Below are 16,401 nucleotides of genomic sequence, written 5' to 3'. Positions count from 1 at the left end.
TGGTGTCTGGAGCTCGGCCCTTGCTCCTGGCTCTGCCTTGCCCGCGTTTGCTGTCTCAAGGAGGAAAGGGAATGAGGAGTTCGCTTCTCCAGGTGCAGTCGCTTGTTGGCTCCTGGGGCGCGCTCCTGTCCCAGCCCTGCACTAAGCCAAAATCAGCCTCCAACACTACTGCCCTTTAGCTGACAGAGCGGACTTTGCCCCTTCAGAGCTCCCATGTAGAACTATGATTTTGTACTTAAAGCATTTCATCTGGCTGACCAGTTCTCAGTTTCAAGTATATTTGGTCCCTGATGTCCCTTAAATAACTGGGTGAGGCACTAAGTTTCAGTATTTCTGCTTTTTGTCATCTCTCATTTCTTACCTGAGAAATGAAAGAGGGAAAACAAGAATCAGGGCTGCAGTCCCGATTTTTTAAAGTATATTTTTCTTTAGGGAGGGCGTGTTGGTGTTTGTGGGTTTTTAATTCTTACACTGAAAGCTCCCAGCTGCTGTTCCATTGCACCAGACCATGGTTCTGATTTCATCAAAGTCAGGAAGCATTCAGCACTTCAGCCCTGCTGAACACACGTGGTTCTGTGTCAGGAACAGTTACACAGAAACAAACAGAACCTGTTGGTGTTACAGATCCTGTAAAGGCCATTAAACAGCCTTGAACAAATAATATTTCTCATATATGAAGTTTAATGGAAGTCAAAATCCAATCCCTGCTTTACAAATTAAATATTGTAATAAGGATATTTTCTTAAATCAGACTTGGATTTCAAATAAAACCTTGGCTTCAAAGACCATGGTTCAAAGCAGAAAATCAAGTCAGTTTCAGTAAAGTGTCATTTGGTAACAGCCATCAAACAGTGTTGTCAGAACCTACTGGAAACATTTCTAGACTTTAAATGAACCACAATGCTGAAAGTACACCTCATACCATCCTCTCATGGAAGATTCCTGGGCTGGAATTTGTGGGTGCAGCATCTCTTTCAGAAGTCAAGTCCCTTATGGCACTGTAACAGAATAAAACACACCTCCCACTCCTGGGGGATGGTGAGGTCCCATTTGGAACAGAGAGCTGCAGGATGAGCCAGGCAGCAGTACCACGTGCCAGTTTGTCCTGTTGCAGCTTTCCAGTTTAATTTTCTGCAGGGGAATCTCCAGCCCAGCAAACCTCAGCACTGTGGCAGGTGCAGCTCAGCTCAGGGTGTGCCTCCCTGCTCCAGGTCAGCAGTGCAGGGGGACAATCATCCCAAGGAAGTCCATCACAGTGACTCCTCTCACATGGTCTGGAGCTGATAAACTCTTGAACCTTTCTTCAAAAGATAACCCTGATCATTCAGAGATCCAATAAAGCTTTCAAAATCAGATACCTGGGAAAATAAAGACAAAAATACCAAATTGGAGAATGACATCTTACCTGATGTAAAGCAACATAAACCATTTGAAGGAACTCAGTGAAATGAAGTGGGCTAAGAATAGGTGAATTTCCTTGGCAAACTCTTCACCTACCAGAGGTCTGACACCATCAGCCCCCCTGTTTGCTGCTTTAGTTACACACTGGTTTTACTGCAGTGTTACACAGAAGCAGCAGTCTCTCCTGTATGACTTGAAGAAAGGGTGCAGCTACATATGTGTAAATTCCAGTTCTGAAACAGAAGTATCTACCACAGAAATGTATGATTTCAAAAACTCTCCCTGACTTCCAGGTATAAAACTTTGAATGGGCAAAAATATTCTATATATGAAGGGAGAATTAGAGTTAATTTAATTAACTTCAATAAGTAGTCAATGGAGCAAAAAGTACAGTTAGCTATCAATAGTTCTGTTTGCTGAAGCCCCCACAAGTACAGAATGCAAATTAATTACAGGGCAGAATACATTTGTGGCCATGTGTCCTAGATGATCCTTTCAACGTGCAACTTCAGGGTGTCTGAGCAGGAATGAAAACCTGAAAGGCATAAATAACCCAGATGTGTGGTGTTACATTTTAGTTAAATGGTATGCTCTGTCTCACCTCTCAAAAATGTACAGTTTATTCCAAGCCTGGGATTCTCTCCTGAAGTTTCATGTATTTGTAATCCAATTGGCCCAAGTCTTATTCAGCACCCACTTTGAATCTCCCTGTTAAGCTGTGCAAGGGAGATGAGAAGCTCTTGGCCCCTTTTCTCCCTAGGCTCTCCCTCCCTTCTCCCTCAGAAACCGTGCTGCTCCTGGGGCTGGGACCCCCAATAAACCCTCATCTAATGAGCACCCTCAGAAGCTGTGTGGAGTCTCCTTGCCTGCCTGCTGCTGCCAGCCAACACACAGCTTAGGGGGCCCCTGGGACTCCCCATGGATCCCCCGAACAAACAGCAAGAAATGGCATCCCTGGGTGGGCAAAAATATTCTATATATGAAGGGAGAATTAGAGTTAGTTAAAATAACTTCAATAAGTGGAGCAAATATACAGTTAGCTGTCAATAGTTCTGTTTGCTGAAGCCCCCACAAGTACAGAATGCAAATCAATTACAGGGCAGAATACATTTGTGGCCATGTGTCCTAGATGATCCTTTCAACGTGCAACTTCAGTTTGTCTGAGCAGGAATGAAATGAAAACCTAAAGGCATATTTAACCCAGAGGAGGTGATGCAGAAACATCATTGCACTGCTGAAATGGAGCACAGACACCAAAAGTCTAAACAAAAATAGATGTGTCCTCTGGGGAGGCAGAAGGAGTGCAGCACTGAAACCATCATTGCCTTTCACAGATCAAACCAGGATCTTGCTCAGAGCCAGCCCATCAGTGGGATCAGCCCTTACCAGTGCAAGGAGCTGCTGTTGCAAACAGCTGTGGGGTAAGTGGAGCTCACAGACACTTGATGAGCTCTGCTCAGCCCAACAGCAGCACACTGGTTATTTCTGCCATTGCAAAGAGGCAGCAGAGGCGCCTCTGCCGCTGCCCCTTTGGCAGCACTACTGAGGGTGGCCTGGCAGCGTGTGGCTGCTGCAGGGGGCGCTCACCCGCAGCTGCAGCTGGCCGGCGATGTGGCGCAGCTGCTGCAGGTCGAAGAGGTTGTTGTAGGTTCTCTCTGCCACGCTGCTCAGGGCAGACACGAATCTCTTGGCCTGAGAGCGATTGCTCATCCCAGAGCCGTGCTGGGAGCGCTCGAAGTCCAGCTTCCCAAACTCATCCGAGTAGGTGCCCAGCATGCTACAAACAGGTTACAAAAAGAGATCCAACTCTCAGCGGGACATAAAAACAAACATACATTGATTTAATTCCTAAAATGTGATGCTTGAGAGAACTTTCAGAAACCACGTAGAAAACCATCCCCTGTCAGGTCACTCTCTAGGGAACTTAGACTAAGCATTCATCCAAATCACTTTTGAACTTTTAATTGTTCACCTGTACCAGAGAGAACTCACAGGGGACAAAAACTCTTCAGCAGAGCCTCACGTGTGCATTACTGTGCCCAGACAGGCAGAACCACTGTGACCCCACAACTCACAGGCCTAAGCAGTTGCATTTGACTTAGAGCTGCTGGCAGCTTTTAAGGAGCAGCTAACAAATCCAAATAGTAGTATCACAGAAACACAAAATAATGTAATATCACAGAATCATGAGGTTGGGAGAGACCTCTAAGATCATTGAGTCCAACCCATGCCCTAGCACCTCAACTAGACTATAGCACCAAGTGCCATGTCCAGTCTTTTTTTTAAACACATCCAGAGATGATGATTCTACCACCTCCCTGGGAAGAGCACTCCAGTACTTTATTATTCTTTTGGTGAAAACTGTTTCCTAATATCCAACCTATACCTTCCCTGACATAGCTTGAGACTGTGTCCTCTGGTTCTGTCACTGCTGCCCGTGGAAGAGACCAACCCCCATCTGTCCACAACCTCCCTTCAGGAAGCATCATGGTTCTAAGCCTAATAAAGTGATTCCTTCATTGTGTTTGAATATGTAAAGAAAACAAGTTTCAAATGAATAACACTGTGATGCTTTAGTTATTTTTAAAGCAGTGTTTTCCATTACCTGTATTTCATTATCTCTATTACATCCTCAGCATCTTCCTTGGTAGACTTCTCTCTTAATTCCAGCCTTGATCGTGCCTTAAAACAGAAAAATATACCCCACAAAGGTTTAAGATATATCATAACTGATGTGAAAAAGGGCTACAATCACTCTGCAAGGGCTACAAGCACAAATTTTAGGAGCAGAGATAGAACCTAAGCATACAGGATTAGAGGAAGATTTTTCTATTTTTTGTCAGTGTGTCACTGTGTGCTCCTGCATACTTGCACTTTTAGGCTGTGGCTTGGAGTTTATTTGCTTTTTAGCAGTGTAGCCTTGTGAAGCAGCAGATCACAGACAGTGCTGTTAAGGCAGTGTTAGGGAAAACAGAAGCAGTCTAGGTTCAAGGTGGGCAGCAGTTGCTCCTGCCTGCACCTGCTTTTTCTCCTTTTGGGGAATGTGATAGACTCTCTTTCCATCTCCTCAAGGGTGTTTTGCTTTATAAGAAGTTTTATAACTTAAGCTGTTAAGGAACAGCAGCTCTTAAGCCCTTCTGTTGCAGTGTGTTGCAATTTCCTGTTTTAAACTTCCCAGGTGGGGCAATACCCCTCTCCTTTCCCCCTCACCCACTGCTGGGCTGTCAATCAGGTTTAACATTCCAGCAAGGCCATCGTGTGCTTGGTCAAGTTCAAAGGATGCAATTCAGGCCTGGGGGTCATTGGCCTGTCTGTGTGTCCCTCATCCCCTGAGACCCTCCTCCTCCCACCTGGTTGGTGCTCAGCTGTCCCTTCCCTCCCCCTGTCCCTGGGCTTAAATTGAGCCAGAACCATGAGGTCTCCATTCTGTTGGAGCTGTTGCCAAGATTCAGACGTCTGTGACCATGGAATAAAACTCCGGATATCAACCCTCCGACAGAATCCGTCTCCTTTTCCTCTTCAGCCTAGCCTGAAGCCTTCCCACCTGAGGTAAACTGAGTTTCTACAAGCCTGGACTTGTTTCAGTGCCCAGCTGCAACATCCAGCCAGCCAAAGGTGTCTCTGAGGTGAAACACCACAGTTGCCGCCTTTGGCCCAGCAGCAAGGGTCAGATGAGCCCAGGCACAATCTACCTGGTAATATTGGGATCTTATTCTAATACCCTTCTAAATCTGATGCATTCTTACTTTTTTTTTTTTTTAACAAAACAGAGAAAGCATAGTGGTGAGTAAGCTGTAAAAAATGGTAGGACTTGGGTAGTACCTCAGGAATAATCTCTTTGCTCTCAATCCCTTAAGCATTCCAGCTTGCATTTACCTCTGTCAGGCGAATCAGGGACTCCAGCTGCCTCGTGGTGATGGGGCTGCTGTCTGCCCCTTGGTTCTGTTTCCTGAGCTCGAGGTAGAATTCCTGGAGGACTTGTGCAGCCTCTGGAGACAAGCTGGGGTGCACGTACTGCCGAGCGTACCCCACGTACTTCCTCAGCAGCTGATGGGGAATGGCATCAAAGTTTTCTCCCGTTGAGATCTAGCACCATTACAAAGATTTAGATTTCTGTCAGAATTATATACAATAAAAACTTTCATATCAAATCATCATCTTTATGCTTTATCTAGTGAAGTCATCACTATAAGGGCTTTGGTGTGTGTATGTGAACAATGTACTTCAAGTCCCCACGCTATGCTCAGACATAAACACACACACTTGGCCATTTCAGGAAAAGCAGCCAAGGGTTCTCATCTGCAATGGTAGGAAGTGCCAAATAGAATTTGTTATAAAGTTAAATCTCTTCTCAAAAAGAGAAAATCCCAATTCCCACAGCTCCAGAGAAGACTATTACAGTGACCTGATGAGGTCTCAGGGGTGAGAGAAGGATGAGAATCTTGTTTGATGATCAGAAGGCTGGATTTATTGATATATGATATATAATACATTATGACTATACTAAAAAGAATAAGGAGAGAAGTTGCAGAGGCTGCTAAGCTAAGAATAGAATAGAAAAGAATCTAAAAACAAGAGAGTTCTCTGTCACTGTGTTCCAGAGAGCTTGCCCTGTGATTGGCCCTTAATTGTACACATGGAACATGAACCAATCACAGGTGCATCCTATTGCATTCCACAGCAGCTGATAATCATTGTTTACATTCTCTTTCTGGGGCCTCAGCTTCCCAGAAGATGCACAAGTCCCAAAGAAAGGATTTCTATGAAAAAATGTCTGCGACAGAAGACAAAACCATCACTGCTGATATCCTGTTTCAAAAAGTGCACGGGTTTACCTCCAGTAGGAGAATTGTCCCAAGACCTGGCATTTGACAATATCAGTTCTCAAAGCCACGAAGTCTAATGAGAAACATGCTTCCTCTCCTATACTTCCCAAATCCATGGTGTTGCAGAAGCCCAAGGATTTGCTTCCACAGTGCTTTACTTGGATTCAACACTCCATCTCAGATCACGTTACACCAAATGATTACACCCAGCCCACTTCTGTAGCTCCTTACTGAAACCCAACACAGCAAATTTGCCTTAGAGCAGCAGCCCCAGGCCAGGTCTCACCTTGAGCCTCTCGAGCAGGGGTCGGTCCGAGGTGGCCTGGAGGACAGAGTGCTCCTGGGGGCTGGCCCGTGTCACCAGGGCGCTGGTGGCGGCGGCGCGCCGGCCGGCCCGCATGGCCATCACGTGCTCCGACAGCAGGTGGTCGTGGTCCTCGTTGGGCGTGTCCAGCAGGATGAACACCAGATCAAACCTTGACAGCAGAGCACTCCCCATCCTGCAGGAAACACAAGGAACTTGGGAGTAGTGGAAAAATGACAGCAACTCTGTTCCACTTCAAACACAGGTAAGAGATCCTGTCCTGCTCATTCGGAATAAAGTACAACAGGAATTTCTCTCTCAAAAGCCACTGAAGATTATTAAAGTTTGTGTGCACACTCCAAAATTCTAGAAAGCAATTGTACACGAGCTACAGCACTGCCAGAAGCATCTACTCCTGAATGTGAATTACAAAAGCAGCATTTCACAAAGGGCTCACTTTAGGTTCTCAGACACTGTTTTGGCCTTGTTATAATGTCCTCCAACGGGGTTTGCTGCAGCAACAATGGATGTCCGAGCTGGCAGACTGCAAACAATGCCAGCCTTGGCCAGGCTGATGCTCTGCTGCTCCATGGCTTCCAACAAAGCCTGGTGCTGGTTTCCCATCTTATCAAATTCATCTATTCCACAAATGCCTGGAAGCAATTAAAACAGGATAAACACTTATCAGACAACACATTAACTGAAGGACAAGCGTGTCCTACAATCTAGTGACACATCAGAAATCCAACTTAGAACCCCAGGGACTGCAGGAGACATTGGAAAATCTCCATTTCTGCCAGCTTTGTTTTCATTCCATGGTAATGCAACCAAACACAATGAACTCAGCCTGACTTGTGAATGCAGCATTTTGGTGATTCATTAAGATGATGAAACAAGCTTTTTAAAATAGACACCATATCTCATAAGTGAATCTTTTTTCAAAACCAGTAAAAGTCCAGCAGCTGATATCAAGACAGATCCCTGAACAAAAAGAAATCCTAGCTCTTTGACACAGTAAGAAGTCTGGTATATGAACTGGAGAACTGAAGATTCCCTACACTCTAGGAAAGCAGGAACTGCCCCCAGAGAAGCCACTGGAGAAGCTCAGGACTTCCCATGGTGTGGAGCCCAGTATCACTCTTCAAACAGACATTTTTAGTCCACAGTTAAGCGAGCACTTTGGCTTAGCTGAGACTCAGCAGCACACACTCTCCTGCCCCTTACACATGGTTACACAGAACCTGTGGCATTCCATGGATTACCTTGATCTCCAAGCACTAAGGCACCAGCTTCCAAGGCAAAATCTCCAGAAGTGCCATCTCTGGAGAGTGTAACAGTCAGGCCAGAGCTGGTGGAGGTATTACCACAAACATACACACCTCGAGGAGCGATGTTACACACAGCCTAGAAGAGAAACAAATACTTTTTCCCTCCCCAAAGTGAAGAATTTCATAAGCCTCATCCTAGAGAAACAATTCAAAGTAACCCCAAATTTGTTTCTTTCCACTGAATATGACCCAACAGTAAAGCTCTAACTCCTTGCAACTCCAAGACACATAATTTGCAAAGCAGTAGGAGTAACTATTCTTGGATGGTATTATTTTTTTAAGTAATAATGTGAAAAAAAAATCAGTTACTCTATGCTGGAGAGTCCTCATTGAACAAAAGAATAATTTCAAAATTTTGTTTGTTAAGATGCTTGCATGTAAATCCATCACCTTGGCTAAGTGCAAATCATATTCTAATGCAACAGGTCCATGTTAGAAGGATTTTTTTAAAGAAGGTCTAAGTGAATTCTGTCTCTCTTGGACTTCACAGTAACCATGGAAAAATACATGGAATTTAAAAATCACTCAGTTTAAGGGAAAAAAAAATCTATTACTAATTGTCATAGTCATGCAGAAATACCTGAGATCAAAACCCAAACACAGCATCAGGTCCCTTTCCCAAAAAGATCTGTGCTAGCAACATGGAAAAAAGGTAAGGAATGGAAGTAAACCTCACAGGAGACTCACAGGTCACTGAAGTTGCATTTGTTCAAAGATGAATTACTTCATTTCACAATGGGCCAGCTAAATGAAGACAGGAAGGAGTGAAGCTCCTCACTGGGGAAAAGGGTTGGTGACAAGAACTGTGTAAGAGCAGGACAGCAAACCTGTAAGCCTGTCCTTGAAAGCCCATGGGCCTGACAAGGACACATGCTTTGGTGTTTAACGGCTCCCTGAATGGCAGGAGAGCCCTCTGGATATTCTCCTGTACTTGAGGCATCCCACATGAAAAGACAGCTCCAGCCAGGCTCAGTCAACCCTTTGGTCTCAGCACAGTTATCCTCCCATGGCTGCATGTCAAGATAACAAGGAAATAGAGGAAAACAGAAAATAGTAATAAAGGAAACAATACCTGCAACATTTGACTTTTTCCTAATCCTGGATCTCCAACAACCAGAACATGTGGATCCCCTCGCACTGGGATTCTGTTCTTGTCATCCACAAACTTCTGACATCCTCCAAACAAGGCCAGGGCCAACCCTGCCTTCACAATCTGTTGTGGTAGAGGCCAACACTGGTAAGCATTCCATTCCATTCCATTCCATTCCATTCCATTCCATTCCATCCTGGTGACCAGCACTGACAGCTCCCCAGAACTGCCTGCAATGACCTTGCCTTCTGGAGCTCTGAACTTAAGGGTGCAAGGCTGCCACTCCCTGGCACAAAACAGACTGTGAGCCACAGTCTGTCACCATGATACTTTCTGAAAAATCCCCTTTGCCCAGGGTTTTCTCCTGGGAAGCTGAGAAGCCTCAGAGAGGAAAGAAAACAACAATTATCTGATTGCTGCTCCTGTGTTTGCTGCTTTGGAATGTGACTTGGACATTTTTTACCAACAGGTGAATGTTTGATTGGTTCCATGGGAATTGGTTTTTTCTTAATGGCCAATCACAGCCAGCTGTGTCAGACTCTGAGTCAGTCACAGGTTTTTATTAATCATTTTTGTTAAGCCTTCTGATGTATCTTTTCTCTTTCTTTATTATAGTTTTAGTATAGCATTCTAGAATATAATATAATATATAACGTATAATATATAATATATAATATAGTATTATATTATATGATATTATCTATGATATATCAGCCTTCTAAGAACTTGGAGTCAAATTTTCATCTTTCACCTCATCCTGGGGACCCTCACAAACACCACAACATCACCTGTAAAAACAGTCTCTGCCCCCTCCCCCTGTCCCAGATAAGCTGTGTGAATCCTTTAGGAGTTGGATGGGACATAAACTTTTCAAACTGGAATTAAAAGTAGAGGTTTTAGATTATTTACCTCATGGCCATAGATTGCAGGACAAAGAGAGCTGGAAAGCAAAGCACAGGGTAACATAAGTGGAAGATAAATCATGTATTGCTATAAATAAACACTTGTCCTCTCTCTCATCACAGAACACCTTAATAAACATCAAACTTTTTGGGTAGCTGTTGCTGAATTTCCAACAGAAATCAGCAGCATGAAATTTCTTGAAATTTTTGGATAACCAGAGATGACTGAAACAAGAAAAGCTTTTCACTTGAGTCCCCACAAAGGAGAACCAGCTTCCCAGTGCTATCTGCACCTGTTCTTGTCTTAATCAAGTGACCGCCTGTAACCCTCCTTTTAAAGTGCTGGGTTTGTGTTCTTTGACTCCAGTGGGAGGGCCTGAGGGCCATCCCAGCTAGAAGAGTACTTTTGAGTCTGAACTGAGGGTCTTTCACACCCTCTGCTCAGTTCTTGCACCTCTTTCCTCTACTGTAGAAAACTGGAGGACAAAACGGTACTTGTAAGTTGAATTTACATGGTGAGGAACAAAATTAACTAATTGTTTTTCTACCCAGAGCTTTCTGTCTAAGGTTAAAGTAGAACACAGGCAATCCTTGATCCTTGAATCTCTAAACCACTCCCAAAGTCCCAACATTCCCACTGCAATACCTCCCTCCCAAGTCCCTTGCCCACTGCAGTTTCTTATATAATAGAAACCACAGAGATCTGAGGCTCAGACATTTCACAGCTTTAGGATAAGCTGTCACATTTCTCTGAAGGTGTCACACTGATTCATGTCTAACCCTAGACCCAGTCTAGGTCTGATACAACTTACTTCACAATCAGCTTGAACAGATTTTCCTCAGCTTGAATTTCTTGGATGGCATAGAGATCTTTAAGGGAAAACTCCATGAACGATCTCTGAAAGGTCTCATCATCGAAATTCTTCAGTTTTTGTCCTTTACTGTTGCTGACAGAATTTGCCTCAATGTACAATAAGAACATACACTTGTCATTCTTGCTTTTAGAAGCTCCTGTTAGAAAAATTGAGAAAGGATGATGGAGCATTTTTTCCATTAATAGGTGCTCATATTATCTACAAATGGCATAGAGTAATTCAGAAATGTCATGTACAGTCATGTTCATATTTAAGTACTGAACATCTGCACTTTGGAAAATTGATGCAAACTAAGTTTCTAGCTAAATTTGTTCTTTTAAGTTCCCTCCACTTATGTACATAATAAATATTTTCCTGAAATTGAGGATACATGTCTAGAGAGAATTTTGTCCCAGAATAAATAAATTTTTCCAGGGATTTTAAGTTATTATATTATAGTTGTGAAAGCAAAGTTGAATATAAAATGTTTCCACTCAATATTTTGGGGGAAAAAGAAGATGCATGGTGTGGAAGCATTAAACATATAGCACAGTAATTACTAAGTAATTATCAATTAATAATTAATCATTTTCTATATAGATTGATTACTGAGCAGAGCCTGAAGTCTCAGAGTAAAACAGTCTTGAAGTTATCTGCAATGCATTCTTTCAGAGCAGTGCACAGCTATTTCTTCACTTTGGGAAAGAAAAGGAAAAAAACAGTTGAAAAATTTTTCTAGGGAGACTAAAGTAAGATAACTCTCCTTCACAACAGTGTGACAGCTCTCCTAATGTCTGAAGGAGATACTAAAGAGAAAATGCTAAGCAAATAATGTCCTAAAATAACTCTTCACTGTAAAAGTTTGGTAACTTCCAAAGAAATTTACACTTTATGGACTTATGGCATCAATCAAGGGCAATGACTGTTGTTCTTGTGTAAGCACTACCAAAACCCCACTGTAGGAAAAAGATGCTGCACTCACCTTCCTCAGTGCTTGCCACCTTCACTATGCCTGTGACAGTGACCATGTCCCCAGGGACACAGCTGTCCACGAGATCCTGCACCAGCTCACACTCGATGGTGCGCGGGATCCGTCCTGCCTCCCGCTGGTCATCCTCCATGAGCTCCTGCACCCTGCAACACAGCAGGGCAGCTGCACACCCTGCAACACAGCAGGGCAGCTGCACACCCTGCAACACAGCAGCAGCACACAGCTCCAGTGCAGCTGCACACCCTGCAGCAGCAGCAGCACACAGCTCCAGTGCAGCAGCAGCACACAGCACCTGCAGCTCTGGGCATTCCTCAGGTCACGCTTCACTAAATGGGTATAAACCATGCATAAAGCCCAGAAATGCAGTAACTGTGAACTCTGAGTTGAAATGCAGATTTTCTATCACTGATGAGCATGTTCATGTAGAAATACACACAGTACATAAAATAAAAAAGACCCATATAAATAAAAAATTAGGAGCTCACACATTATAGCCCCCATGAATTCTTAATAGGTATTCCAACCCTGGAAAAGCCCAAGGAATTTCTCAGACCACAACAAGAAGAGCAGTTGACTCTCTGGCTGTGACAGTTCCAGCTCTGGCTCTGCACCTGGAGTTCTCAGATTCCCTGGAAGCCAAGCCAGGCTTTACCGAAGAAGCTGTGATGAACAGCGCCCTCTGGAGCTGCTAAGAGCAGCACGAGTTTTCACATCAATGTCACTTCAAACGACGATTTTTAACCCTCCAATTTACTTCCAGCTCATTCAGGTCAAGTGGCACAGCTGACCAATAGGGTTTTTCTAGCTGACTTACAGCTCATTAAAGGGAATCATGAAATCATAGATACAATTAGAAATTATCGAGAAATGCAGCAAAAAGCAAAACTGAGCATCTCTCCAAGAGTTTGGTAAGGACAGAAGGAATTTCCAGGAAACTATGACAGGGTAGGTTACAAAGTATACCAGCACTTGGATAAAACAACTGCTTTGTGATACAAATGTTGGAGAGTGCTTGCTACAAAAGAGTAAGATTATTAAAATCACACACTGTAACACAGGTGGAGCCATCCTGTCACTTTTTGAGTGTCCTGTCACATCACATTTTTGTGCTTACTTGACAGACTGCCAGTCCACTGTGGTGGTCAGAGGAGAGCTCCTGTCAGCTGTGAAGGAGCGGCCCCGGCACTCGGGAACAAGGCACTGCAACAACAGGAATTCTGACTCATTCCCAGCCTTTTTCAAAGTCCTGCAGTGAAATTGTCTTATTTGATTCAAAAAAACCCAAAACCAAACCAAACCAAACCAACAAAAACAAACAAACAAGAAAAACCAAACCACCAAAAAACCCCCAAACTAAACAAAAATAACAACAAAAAAAAAAATCCGCAAAGGAATAAAATTCAGCATCATAGCATCATTCCAGGAAAAAAGATAATTAAATTAGGGCTACAAATTAGGATGTACAGAATTATGAGGATCCATCAAGCACAGACACCTGAACTCTGACTCACAGCTGTTAGAGCAAACACAGCAGAATTGTGTGATCCCCTCAGTGAACTGGTTTGAGAATAACCAGGCACTGTCCTATGTCTAATGACTTCTTAAGTCCAGATAATAAAAATAATAAATTAAAACAAAGTTTTAAACAAAAAAACAATGTAAGCATAGAAAACAACAGCAAGGTGAGTCTTTTTAAACACAACTGGTAAAATGGAAATTAAGAGAGATAATATTTTTTCAGGTTTCAGGGAATTTCTGTGTATTTTTTGTCACATATCCTGTTCCAGCAGCATACATTTTTTACAAGTAACAAGGGTCTGAAGTAAGAAAAGTTGCAAGGTACAATTAATTAATTCTCAATGTGACAGTTATTTAACCTAGCTTTAAAAACTTTTTTTTTTTCCTTTTTTTTTTTAGCACCTGCGGTGCTGATTTTTGTGAAAACACACCAAAAAGCATGAAGTTCCATGGTTTTGGCTTACCTTGGTGGGAAGGGTGTACTTGCCATCAGGGAGAGGAACAGCCTGCACATCCCCACAGGCAGCACAGACGAAGGCCAGGTTGGTGCACAGGGGTTTGATGTTGCTCACCCTCACCACGGTGCCACGCAGGGTGATGTACTTGCCGTAGCAGTTGGCCCTCACGTTTTTCAGCTGGGTCAGGGGCTCATAGTTGTACACCCTGCATTAGCACACAGAAAATGAGGACAAAAATAACCCCCAAACCCATCCAAACACAGACAAAAAAATCCAACTCCCAATTAAATAGGGTAAAATCCAGAAAAAAACCACTTAGAAGTATTTTTTTGGTGAATCCACAGTACAGTTTTTGATTCTTGCTCTAGAAAGCAGCAGAATATTCAATATTCTCACATGAATCGACCTCAACAGCCTCAAACAGTACAGTTTGTTTATCCAGTGACACCTCTGGCCTAGCAATACATTACTTGAAGATCATCCATAACTGTCTCTTTCCATAGTTTCAGATAAAGCCTGGAATTTAGACTTGTGACACAGAAGGGCCAAAGTTTTATTACAGCTCTGCCACCACCAGCAGGGAATTAAAAACAATAATAAAAAAGAAAATACTTTTAAAAGGTAATTTGAACTCCAATAGAACACACCCAGTTCCCTCAGACCCTTGAAGTGTGAGATGTCATTACTTCTGATAAAGAAAAAAGTTGTAAGGACTTGTTTCATTAAAAACTTTTCCAGTCAACAGAAATTTAAATAATTCTGCTTTTATCAATACAATTCTATTTATAGAATAACTGTTCTGCTTATAAGCCACTTCTCCTACTTACAAGCTTTTCTAGTTCAAGCTGTTTGTTCAGCTTAAAAGGAGGTTTCACTTCACTTTTTTCTGCACAAGGACGTGAGGTCACAGTGAAGAGAAAAAGCAGAATGTAGAGTGTTCTCCTGGAAAAAGCTTCCCAGAGCCCAGTTTTCCCTTAAACATGCAAGCCATGCATGGACACTGGCAAAGATTAGCCAGGAAGCAAACAGCTTTTCCCTGGAAAAGAAGAAGCGCCTCTTACCTGGCGTGGATGAGAGGCACGTTTATGACAGGCTCCCCCTGCAGGGGCAATCCCTCCTGCACCTGCAGCTCCGCTGCGTGCCTCTCCAGGTCCTTGGTGAGCACCTGCAGGGGACAGGAGGGGACACAGACACCCACAGGAATCAGAACTCCCAACAGGGAGAGACACAGGTGTTAGAATTACATTCAGTTTTAGTCAACTGCTCCTGCGATGAATAAGAAAAATGCACCAAGATCAAAGCAACTTCAAAATGTGATTTTGTGGGTCATACAGGAAGAGGAGAGATTGAAGGCTCTGAGTTTCAAACAAACAGTAATTTGCCCTAAGAAAAAAAACCACAGAGATGTGGGGTTTATAACATAAAGGCCTCTAAGTGTCACTGGTTCTTTTTTGTTGTCAGGGTTCTGCTTCCATGTATCAGTGTTTACCTGATGAATTGCCAGACCCATACACTGCAGTATTTTCTGAGGCATGTCCCTGAGTTCAGCAGACAGATTTGGTATTGATTTAGTCAGCTCTCTGTCCTGGATCAGCTCCTTATAATCCACGAGAATGCTTCCTTTTCTTTCTATTTCATCCTGGGAAACACCATAAATGACAAAATACACTTCAAATTAGAAGTGAAACACCCAAATTATGTCCTAAATGTTTCAGGTCTCTGATGGAGGTTACTTTTGATGGGGAAAAAATACTAAAAATCAGTAATGTTCTTGTAACAACAACAGGTTGTTGGAGTGGGATACTTTGGCTTTGTTTTTTACCTTGTCATAAAGCTCAATGCGCTGCATGAAAAACTTTTCAAAGGCTTGAGTCTTCTGGACAAAAGGAGACTTGTCATTGTAAACTAATTAGAAACACACCACGTTAGTCACAGAAATAATTCTTTCCACTTTACAAAATACATAAACAGGTACTTTTTCTTCCATTGTTTTTCTGCACTGCAAAACTACAGAAGATGATAGATCTCCACAAGATCCCAGTAATGATCACAAAGGTTACAGCATATCACAAGAGTGAAGTCTTTATGGCATTTATGTTTTCATAGATGAAATTTTAGTTGTTCTTTTTTGAACTTGTAACTCTACTAATGCTATGTGTAATAAATTCTAGAAAAATCGGTTTTAAAATACCTTCAGAGAAATAAAGCTTCCAGCCCTTATAGGGAATAAACTGGTCCATCGTTGATTGGACTAGGCGAGATTTTGCTGGGGGAAGAAAAAAAATAAATAAGGTGAATTGAAAGAATATACATAGTGAAATTTTGCAAGTTTTATTCTCAGTGATTCTTTTGACCACGGGAGACAAGCAGTTGTAATTGCCTGGCACAGTGCATTAGAAGAAAAGCATTATGGCTTCAGAAAGCAGAAGCACAGGGGCTGGCTCACCAGGTTCGGGCATCCTTTTGGGCTCTCCCTTCTGTGCTCTGCTTCGCCATCCTCCTCCTCCTCCTCGCCATCCTCCTCGCCATCCCTGGAAGCCTCTGCCCCGGGCGCATCCCCTGCCCCTGAGCTCCCTGCTCATCTCCCGCTGCCAGACGCGACAGCAAACCGAGCTGAGGAAACAAATTGCACCAGGAGACACTTAATTGAAACCAGTGCTGTTTCCAGAGGGCACCCCGCGGCAGGCAGGCCCTTTCTCCCCTAGCGCACCGCGGGGAAGGCTCGGACA

At 43.2% G+C, this 16,401-nt stretch overlaps 1 protein-coding gene across 1 annotated transcript; it reads right to left on the bottom strand.

Annotated features, from left to right (window-relative positions):
• Window positions 1-696: 696 nt before the first annotated feature.
• On the bottom strand, window positions 697-16,363 carry MCM8 (minichromosome maintenance 8 homologous recombination repair factor). Its single transcript, XM_054290317.1, has 18 exons — window positions 16,119-16,363; window positions 15,864-15,938; window positions 15,495-15,577; window positions 15,162-15,311; window positions 14,734-14,837; window positions 13,679-13,877; window positions 12,811-12,896; window positions 11,688-11,839; window positions 10,664-10,862; window positions 9,859-9,889; window positions 8,932-9,072; window positions 7,794-7,935; window positions 6,989-7,184; window positions 6,514-6,727; window positions 5,278-5,487; window positions 4,007-4,083; window positions 2,989-3,178; window positions 697-1,358 (listed from the first exon to the last, which is right to left on the bottom strand). Exons 1-18 carry the CDS (start codon window positions 16,252-16,254, stop codon window positions 1,266-1,268), a joined length of 2,478 nt encoding a protein of 825 aa, XP_054146292.1. The 5' UTR covers window positions 16,255-16,363; the 3' UTR covers window positions 697-1,265.
• Between the last annotated feature and the right edge of the window lie 38 nt (window positions 16,364-16,401).

The sequence above is a fragment of the Melozone crissalis genome, unplaced genomic scaffold (genome assembly GCF_028551555.1).
Source record: "Melozone crissalis strain CALT ecotype California unplaced genomic scaffold, PUWL_Pcris_2 ptg000081l_1, whole genome shotgun sequence".
In the NCBI taxonomy this organism is placed as follows: domain Eukaryota; kingdom Metazoa; phylum Chordata; class Aves; order Passeriformes; family Passerellidae; genus Melozone; species Melozone crissalis.
This window is presented reverse-complemented; position numbering and strand designations above follow the sequence as displayed.

Bases quoted from the DNA above. Each gene is read 5' to 3' on its own strand.
- MCM8 (XM_054290317.1), bottom strand. From the start codon at position 16,254: ATGAGCAGGGAGCTCAGGGGCAGGGGATGCGCCCGGGGCAGAGGCTTC. The intron at 5,488-6,513 runs GTGAGACCTGGC...TAATGGTGCTAG, and splicing joins CCCTGCTCGAGAGGCTCAAG to ATCTCAACGGGAGAAAACTT. The intron at 3,179-4,006 runs GTAATGGAAAAC...ACCTGTTTGTAG, and splicing joins ATAGAGATAATGAAATACAG to CATGCTGGGCACCTACTCGG.